Here is a 9,026-nt window from a genome sequence, read left to right on the forward strand (position 1 = left end):
TGAGCGCCAGCACCGTGTTCTCCCCAAAACCATGCCCGCAATCCTGCTTTAGCAATTCCTGCTACCGCGCTCTCCCCAGCAGCGTGCCCGCAACCTTGCGCAGTGCTGGGAATGGCTGAAGCGAAGCAGCGGGGATGCTTTTGGGGGAAAGCACGGCACCGGGAATCGCTAAAGCCATTGCTATTCCCAGCACCGCGCTCTTCCCACGAGCCCCGGCGTCGCCTCGCTTCCCCCATCCCCCCCCCCCCCCCGGTTCTTCCCCAACCACAGCCCCGGAGGGGGCGGCCCTACGCCCGCTCCGCCCCCTCCCGGTGCTCTCGCGAGACGTCGCGACAATGGCGCGAGCCGGCGGCGGGAACCTGCCGTGGTACGATCGCGACCGGAGCGGGGCGGGGGAAGCGGCGGGAGCTGCCCCGGTCTGACCCCCCCCCCCTCCCCCCGGTTCTCCCCGGTGCAGGGTGGAGAAGTACCGGCCGCAGGCGCTGTCGGAGCTGGTGTCGCACCGGGATATCCTCAGCACCGGTGAGTAACAACCCCCCTCCCCGGTAATTAACACCACCGGGGGGTACCGGGCGTCCCCCAACCCCCTTTATCCCGTTACCAGTACAACGGTTTATCAGCGAAGATCGACTCCCGCATCTTCTCCTCTATGGTCCGCCCGGCACCGGTAAGACATCGACCATCCTCGCCTGCGCCAGGCAGCTCTACCGGGAGCGGGAGTTTGGCTCCATGGTGCTAGAGGTAAATGGGAATGGGGTGGGGGTGATGGTGGGGTCCCCCCCACCCCTGGGAGCATCCTCAGACGGGGATGTGGATCCACGCCGGCTCCCTCCAGCTCAACGCCTCCGATGACCGGGGTATCGACATCGTCCGAGGGCCCATCCTGAGCTTCGCCAGCACCAGGACCATCTTTAAGTAAGCGGCGGATCTGCGCTTCCCAAAGCTCCCCGTCCCTTTGTCATCCCCCCCCCCCCCGCCCTGATGCAGCCTGCCCCGGCGCTCGGCTTGGGGTTTGGGGGGGCTGCTGGGGTGGGAAGCGTGCCAGAGCGGGTGGGAAGGAGCCAGGGCTGCCCTGCAAGCGGGGAGGATGAGGGTGGTAGGGATGAGGGATAAAGATGCTGCTCCAGAGGGGAAAGGAGGGCTCCCCGGGAGCGTTCGTGGGGGTCAGGTTGGGAATAAGCATCCCCCAATCCCCTCTTCTCCAGCACCAAGCCAGCAGGTGGGACCAAAGCCACCCCTTTTTTTTCCTCCCTTTTTAAGGAAAGGCTTCAAGCTCGTCATCCTGGATGAAGCCGACGCCATGACCCAGGATGCTCAGAACGCCCTGAGGCGAGGTGAGGGGCGCTGGGCACCCCACGCCGCTGGCACCCCTTCAGCCTTTCCCAGCCCGGTGCAGGGTGGGAGCCTGCACGAGGCGGCAGACGAGGACCAGCCTCTCCTCCCTCCTCTTCACAGTGATCGAGAAGTTCACAGAAAACACCCGCTTTTGCCTCATCTGCAACTACCTCTCCAAGATCATCCCCGCCTTGCAGTCCCGCTGCACGCGCTTCCGCTTCGGCCCGCTCACCCCGGAGCTGATGGTGCCCCGGCTGCGGCACGTCATACAGGAGGAGGGGTGAGCCAGGGGCGTCGCGGGACGCGGGGGGCTCCACAGCATCTTCTGCGCCCCCTTTTTCCCCATTCCCCTACACGGGGAGGGGCAGTGGGCTTCGCTTTCCACACGGTTGTATTTCCCTCCAGCAGCGCTGGCTCCCTCTGCAGCCCCAGGTCTTGTTTTCCAGGGTGGATGTGACTGAGGACGGGATGAAGGCTCTGGTGACCCTCTCGAGCGGTGACATGCGCAGAGCCCTCAATATCTTGCAGGTACGGACCGTGGCCGCGCTCTCCTCGTGTAAGCCGGCAGCGGTTGCCCCCCCGCAGGCAGCTGCCCTGGAGGGGTTGGCTGGGCTCTTCATCCCTCCTCCGCCCTCCTCTTCCTCAGAGCACCACCATGGCTTTCGGGAAGGTGACAGAGGAGAACGTCTACACCTGCACGGGACACCCCCTCAAGTCTGACATTGCCAACATCCTAGACTGGATGCTGAACCAGGACTTTTCCACCGCCTATCTCAGTATCCTTTGTCCTCCGCCGGCCCTGGGGTTTAATCCCCGCTGCTTTAAATCCTCCTCTTTGCCAGGGCTTCCCGTCCTGCGACCTCCTGCTCCGGCTGGGGTGGGTGCTGCTCGCTGGGGAGGGTCCTCGGGGTTGTCGCGGAGATGAGGAGTGGGATCTCGCGGGGAAAGGAATGGGAGAAAGCCCTTCACTCGCTCCCATCTCAGAAATCATGGAGCTGAAGACGCTGAAGGGCTTGGCCCTGCAGGACATCCTCACCGAGATCCACCTCTTTGTGCACAGAGGTAGGGGCTTGCGGGGCCGGCTCCTGGCTGACCCCGGGAGGCCCAACCATCCCGAGGTGACGCACGCCGTCTCCTTCTCTCCGCAGTTGATTTCCCACCCTCGGTCCGCATTCAGCTGCTCATCAAAATGGCAGACATCGAGTAAGTGTCCGCTCAGCCCGGCTCCTTGCCCTGCAACACCCTGGTTGGGGGGCTGCCAGCACGCCCGCCCCATGGAGGTCACCGCTACCGTGCTGTGCCGAGTCCTGGCAGCTGGTGGGCACAGCTGGCAAACGCCCCCGTGCATCCGTCCCTGCCGCATAAACCCGCCAGCGCTGCGCTTGGCTTGCTCCAGCCTGGCCAGGGCTGTCGCTTTGTCAGGACGCGGATGGTGGTGTAAACACCCGAACCTGTCCTCCCCCCCTGCTCCAGGTACCGGCTGGCTGCTGGGACCAGTGAAAAGATTCAGCTGAGCTCCCTCATCGCGGCTTTCCAAGTCACCAGGGACCTGATCGTGGCCGAAGCCTGAGTCCTGCCGGGTGGATCCTTGCTTGCAAAGCTGGATCTCACGGAAGCTGGAAGGGATCATCAGCCCCGCGCCCGCAGCTGCTCCCTGCAGCTTTCTGTTTCCTTTTTGCAAGCCTTTGAGCCCACAGCCAGGGCGCAAGCGTCGGGCAGCATTGTTTCTAAGCGTCACTAGGAAATACAGATGCCTCAAGCCCAGCAGGTTGCACTTCTCTTGTCTTTTCCCTCCTGTACAGCAAGGACCAAAGGGAGGTGGTCGAGCCTCACCCCCTGCCCCTGTCCCATTGCAAAAGCGTGGCACCCACGCAGGCCAAAGTCCAGCTGCTGTCACCTGCCTGCAAAAACCTCCCTTCCTTGCAGGGCAGAGCCGCTCCGGATGCTTGCACGCTGAGGAGCACAACCATGGCTTGTGCCACCCCCTCGCTCGTGCAGCTGAGCGGGGCAGCCGTGCACAGCAAGCTGCGCAGGGCCAGCGCGGCTTCTTGCGGTGACATCCCCCTGTTACAAGAGGGGACAGAGTTGTGGGTGACACCTGGAGGGGTTAGGGAAACACCAGCTTTCTGGGTTCGGCTGCTTGCGAGGGAAAACATCCCACAGAGCAGTTTAGAGGAGACATTCCCCCTCTTCTCCACCATCTGGGGTCACAGCGTCGGGCTCTGGCTCAGAGCACGTGCTGTCACTCCAGCAACCAGCTAAGCTGGAGGGAGAGAAGCACAGGAGGCTGCTTCATGCGCAGCACATCTGGACACCGGGCTGCCGGAGCGCCGAGCTCCAGCAGGGAGAGAAAGCAGCAGAGGAACGGGAGCTGCGGGCTGTGTGAAGCCCTGTGTCCCACCTTCACGGTGGACGGATCCTCCCCAGCACCCACTGCTGAACGCTTACTGGTCTGCTGCACTTCAGAGCCGAGCGAGCGCTCACTGCCACCCCGGCAGCCGCAGCAGGAGGGCTGGAGCCTGCCCTGCCAGGTATCCCCAGGTCACCTCTACGAACCAAGAGGAAAGACGTGAGGAATCATTTTTTATTCTGTCATTGCTGTTGTCTAGTCCGCAGAGACCTGCTCGGGTTTGTCCAGCTTGCGCCCAGACCAGGAGAGCGGCAGAGCCCACAATGCTCCGGCAACTAAGCTACAGCGCGAGCCAGTCCCGGTGAGGGTCGGTTTTGTCAGGGACGGTTGCGGCCCCGTATTCGTACGAACGACAAAAGCTCTGCTCAGACTGCGGGTGCCAACCTTCACCCCACAACATTGCACTTGGAAGCAAAAGCACCTGACCCAAAACTTGCAGATAGCAGGGGGACAGGGGGACCTGTGTCCCCTGCAGGGCCACCGCAGCTGTGCCCCTTGCCCTCTGCATGCATTTTTGCTGGGTTCTAGGATTATTATACCGAAAAATCCCTCCACATTCACAGACACAGCCCCAAAACAAGGGGAGTAGCAATCCTGCCCCACGGCTCACAAATCAGCGAGACGTCGTTGCTGCAGTGCCTCCTCTGACCCAGGCCGAGCCCCGCCGCCGGGCAGAGGGCTCTCGCCTCCGTGCCTCCACTTTCTGCGCTGCCTTAAAAGGTCCGGTAAGTGAGGAATTCCTTCAGTTTCCTGGGAATGGGGAGCGCGAGAACCTGGTACGTCGTCAGGAAGGTGCGCAGAGCTTTGCGACACAAGTGTTTTAGCGAGGAGAGGACCCTTGGAGCGGTCCAGAATTGGACGTGGCCATCTCTGGTCCTGCAACGTGACCCGAACAAGCCATGAGCACGGGGCAGAGCAGCATGAGAAAACTCGATTACCCCCAAATATCCCGAGCTTGCAGCAAGCGTGCGTTCCCCAGCCCAGGAAACCAGTCTGCACCCCCAGGGAAGCCCCCAATTTGCTGAGCAGACCCAGAGCTGCAGGAGGAGGGAGCAGCCACGTATTTCTCCGCTCTCTTCTCCTACGTACGCACCCTGTGGCAATGAAACCGCCGTGTGGAAAGTACATGCAGCACAGACCATTGGTCATGGGAGCAAACGCAACCGGAGACCGCAGCTCCAATGCCCAGATCCTCAGGAGCCTAGGGAAAAAGGCAGGGGACACAATGCCAGGCCCACATCCACGCAGTGCCTGCAGCTAAAATAAAGCCTCTGGGTTCACCTGAATGCATGCAAACTCTGGAGTAGGATTGTCTTCCCATGGGCTTAGAGCATCCCAGGAGTGTCACAACACGGCAGCAAGGCAGGAGGCACTGTCCCCTGTAGAGCTGAGCTGGATGCAGACAGAGCTAGTGACTGTGCTGAGGGGCACAGCGAGGGCGGCACAGCACGCAGGAGGACACGGGCCCCGGCTCATCGCCCTGAGGGGCGACAGGGCCCTGACCTTGCTACCCCTTGCCACAGCCAAGCCGCGGTGTCCCAGGCCCTTTCCCCTTACGCCGGGGCATTGGTGGGGACCTGGCATGCGAGGTCTGCTCCCCACTGGCACGTCCTGAGCTCCTGGTTTGTTTTGGTGGTGTCCTCCTGGGACCCTCTTCCCGCTGGAGGTCCCCAAGGGGGTTCACTCACCTGTCGTCTGCCACCGTGGCCAGGTAGAGGCCCTCAGGAGAGAAGCAGACGGAGCGCAGGGAGCTGGTGTGGACTTCGCTGCTGTAGTCCACCGCCGAGTGCAAGGGGACGTGGCTGCGGGTGGGGAGAACAAGCCCAGCGTCAGTCCCAGGCTGCTGTGAACCCCATCCCCAGTGCTCCAGGGCTGGCAGCGGGGCCAAACCTGGCAAGTCAGAGCCCCCCTTCAGCTGCGGGAGACAGGGGAGAGGCGCTGGCTGTGCCCAACTAGAAGGGAAGGCCCCAACAAACCCCCATGGCGTTGCTCTGTCCCCCTTCCACGGTCCCTCACTGCCCCCCCGGCTCCATACCGCAGCGTCCTCAGCTGCTCCCCCGTGTAGGGGTCCCACATGATGACGCAGGCGTCGTAGGAGGCGGTGACGAGGAGCGCCGAGTCTGGCGAGAAGTCGCACGACACCACGCTGCTCTGGTGCCCCTCCAGCCTCCGGATGAGGGTGTAGGACCGCATGCTCCACAGCAGCGCCTGCGGGACACGGGCAGGGGCTGAGGCTGGGAGCATCCCTGGGGTGGGAATGGAGGAGAAGCATCTCCCCCTTGGGGCTGAAGGCACACGGGTTCTGGTCCCAGCTCCTCCACGCAGAACCAGAACGGCCAAGGAGTGAGGGTGGCTTTGGCCCGGCCCCTCCTCATAGTGGGGTTTCTCGCGTGGGTTGACACGGAGGGCTGAGGGGAGCGCTGGATTCAGCAGGACACAGGATGGCTCCCAGCCTGCAGGACTCACCGACTTCTCTCCGGCAGCGGAGCAGAGCATGCTGCAGTCTGGGGAGATGGAGCAGCAGTAGACCCACTGCACGTGGCCTGACAGCACCTGCACCTGCCGCCCTGGGGACGGCAGACACGCGAGTCACGAGAGGGGAGCACGAGAGGCAGCGCGGGGCCCTGCCCCTGCTCTCCGCTCCCCCGCTCCCCTTGCCGAGAGGGAATGCGCACGGGGCTGGGGGGTTCCTCTGGGCAGATCCCAGGCTCTGTCTACTTGCAGCCCCCTCCTGCGCCTCCCAGGCCCCACCTGCAAGAAGATGGCTCTGCTCCGTGTCGCAGGACTCACCCCTTCTGCCCAGAATACTGTCCCCTATGATCCTCTCCCACCATCTCCCCTACCGGGGTGGGTTTCTCCCCCCTTTCCCGCAGCAGAGCCCAGCCTCGGCCGGGGGTGACCCAGCACCGGGGACATCCCTGCACGCTCCTACCATCTCTGCTCAGGTCCCAGACGCGCAAGGTCTTGTCCCGCGAGGCCGACACAAGGATGAGGCTTCCATTGGGAGCGAAACTCAGGTCTCTGACGACATCCTGGTGCCCCAAGAGGCTGAAGAGGAGGTGTCCTGTGGATACGAGCCATGCTCGGCGCCGTCCCTCCATGGGGAACGAGGCAGTGCCCCTCAGGCGCAGGCAGCCCCGCTTTGGGACAGGGCAGGGGCTCCCGCTCACCCCGGGGAAGTATTTAGGGAAGGACGGAGACGGGATCTCCTTCCAAAGGGAGAGACACCAGCCTGAAGCCACGACGGCTCCCGCTGTCGGCGAGGGCCGCTCACCTGTCTGCACCTCCCAGACCTTGATCTGCCCGTCGTTGAGCCCGGTGGCCAGGATCAGGCAGGGAAGACCCACGGCGCAGGCAGGGTCCGTCTCCCCCGCCTCCGCCACCGGCCAGGCGCTGAAGGCCAGGCCCCAGACGATCTGGCCGCACTCCAGCGTCTTCTCCTTGGCCACCCCTCGGCTCCTGGCCTCCGCTTTGCTGCCGCGGCTCTTGCGTTCTGTGGTTTTGCAGCTGCTGGGAGAAAGGAGGGATGCACGTTAACCCCCACCCCATCTGCCCCGTCTCCATCCAGCTGCCCCCATACTCACAGCTCGGTCTCCTCCAGGGGCCAGGGGATCAGCTTGACCACGCAGTGTCCCTGCGACCAGGCGAACCAGGCGCCGTCGGGGGAGAAGGCCACGCTCCACGTCTCGCAGCTGGATTTCCAGTCGTAGCGTTGGGGACGGCCCGGCTTCAGCTCCGCCAGCAGGACCGGCTCCTCTGGGCGGCGGGACGGCCACGTTACCCCCCGGCTTGGGCCTCGCCCCGCTCCTCCCGCCCTCCCCATGGGGACAGGGGGTCCCGGAGGGGGGGACACCCGCTTCCCCGGCCCTCAGCGAGGCGGCCCCGGCCACCGCCGAGCCCGGCCGCCGCTCGCCGCCCCGCCTCACCTCCGCTCGGCTTCATGGCGGCTCTGCGGCCCGCCCGGCCACGGCAAAGCCCCGCCGGGCCGGGCGCGGCCTCCGCGGGCCCAGGCCTAGGCCCAGGCCCAGGGTGGCGGTAGCGGCGGCGGCGGCGGCGCGGTGAGGGGAGCCCGGCTGCCGCCTCCTCCTCCTCCGCCTCCGCCTCCTCCTCCGGGCGGCACCGCCCCGCCGGGGCCTGAGCCCGGGCAACGGCAGCCGGGGGGCAGCGGGGATGGAGCCCCGGGCGGGAGAAGCGGAGGCACCGGCTCGGCTTCCCCGCCGGCCTCCGGGGACGGCCCTGCCCCGGGGCTCCGCCGCTCCCCGAGGAGGGAGGCGGGCAGCAGGCAGCCGGGAACGGGTCTGACGGCAAACACAGCCCCGAGCCGCGCCCGCGGGGACGCCCCGGTCCCCGGCCCCCCGGTGCGGCGGGGTGGCAGCGGGGGGGCCTGGCCCCCGGGCGGGGGGCGCGGTGTCCCAAGGGGCAGCCCCGGGAGCCGGCACCGCACGGTGACACCCCTGGCGGTGACCCCCCGGGAGCCGGCACCCGCACGGTGACACCCCTGGCGGTGACCCCCCGGCAGCCGGCACCCGCACGGTGACACCCGCAGTAGTGACCCCCCCGCCAGGGATCTGGCACCCGCACGGTGACACCCCCCCACAGCAGTGGCACCCCAAGGACCCAGCACGCACACGGTGACACCCCCAGGGTCCCAGCACCCACATAGTGACACCCCCTCCGCAGTGACACCCCCCTGAGGTCCCAGCACCTACACGGTGACACCCTCGGCAGCAGCACCCCAAGGGCCCAGCACCCACACAGTGACCCCCCCTCAGCAGTGACTGCCCCCCAGGGACCCAGCACTTGCATGGTGACACCCCTCAGCAGTGACCCCCCCCCAGGGACCCAGCACCCCCACAGTGACACCCCTCAGCAGTGAGGACCCAGCACCCCCACAGTGACACCCCCTCAGCAGTGACTGCCCCCCAAGGACCCAGCACTTGCATGGTGACACCCCTCAGCAGTGACCCCCCCAGGGACCCAGCACCCCCACAGTGACACCCCCTCAGCAGTGACTCCCCCCCAGGGACCCAGCACCTGCATGCTGACACCCCCACAGTGACACCCCCTCAGCAGTGACTCCCCCCAAGGACCCAGCACCTGCATGCTGACACCCCCGGCAGTGACCCCCCCCAGGGACCCAGCACCCCCACAGTGACACCCCCTCAGCAGTGACTCCCCCCAGGGACCCAGCACCTGCATGCTGACACCCCCGGCAGTGACCCCCCCAGGGACCCAGCACCCCCACAGTGACACCCCCTCAGCAGTGACTCCCCCCCAGGGA

At 65.7% G+C, this 9,026-nt stretch overlaps 2 protein-coding genes across 5 annotated transcripts; one reads left to right on the top strand and one right to left on the bottom strand.

The window, feature by feature from the left end:
* Nucleotides 1–313: 313 nt before the first annotated feature.
* RFC5 (replication factor C subunit 5) lies at nucleotides 314–3,099 on the top strand. The gene is made up of 11 exons (XM_087768608.1): nucleotides 314–367; nucleotides 458–522; nucleotides 605–741; nucleotides 836–915; nucleotides 1,261–1,334; nucleotides 1,456–1,615; nucleotides 1,782–1,863; nucleotides 1,982–2,111; nucleotides 2,320–2,397; nucleotides 2,484–2,538; nucleotides 2,809–3,099. The coding sequence occupies exons 1-11, from the start codon at nucleotides 336–338 to the stop codon at nucleotides 2,903–2,905; spliced, it is 990 nt and encodes a 329-aa protein (XP_087624734.1). The 5' UTR covers nucleotides 314–335; the 3' UTR covers nucleotides 2,906–3,099.
* Nucleotides 3,100–3,905: 806 nt separating this feature from the next.
* On the bottom strand, nucleotides 3,906–8,189 carry WSB2 (WD repeat and SOCS box containing 2). Of its 4 annotated transcripts, none has more exons than XM_087768606.1 (9): nucleotides 7,672–8,181; nucleotides 7,330–7,501; nucleotides 7,020–7,252; nucleotides 6,678–6,809; nucleotides 6,212–6,312; nucleotides 5,781–5,953; nucleotides 5,434–5,547; nucleotides 4,839–4,946; nucleotides 3,906–4,621 (listed from the first exon to the last, which is right to left on the bottom strand). In XM_087768606.1, the coding sequence occupies exons 1-9, from the start codon at nucleotides 7,685–7,687 to the stop codon at nucleotides 4,459–4,461; spliced, it is 1,212 nt and encodes a 403-aa protein (XP_087624732.1). In that variant the 5' UTR covers nucleotides 7,688–8,181; the 3' UTR covers nucleotides 3,906–4,458. The 4 variants fall into 4 exon arrangements, 3 of the variants coding, with proteins under 3 accessions (XP_087624732.1, XP_087624731.1, XP_087624733.1); XM_087768605.1 differs by having other exon boundaries at nucleotides 7,020–7,255; nucleotides 7,672–8,180; XR_015707198.1 differs by having other exon boundaries at nucleotides 4,581–4,621; nucleotides 4,839–5,137; nucleotides 7,020–7,255; nucleotides 7,672–8,189.
* Nucleotides 8,190–9,026: the final 837 nt, after the last annotated feature.

This window comes from Nipponia nippon, unplaced genomic scaffold, assembly GCF_047370975.1.
Source record: "Nipponia nippon isolate SJK-2023a ecotype South Korea unplaced genomic scaffold, ASM4737097v1 scaffold_30, whole genome shotgun sequence".
Classification (NCBI taxonomy): domain Eukaryota; kingdom Metazoa; phylum Chordata; class Aves; order Pelecaniformes; family Threskiornithidae; genus Nipponia; species Nipponia nippon.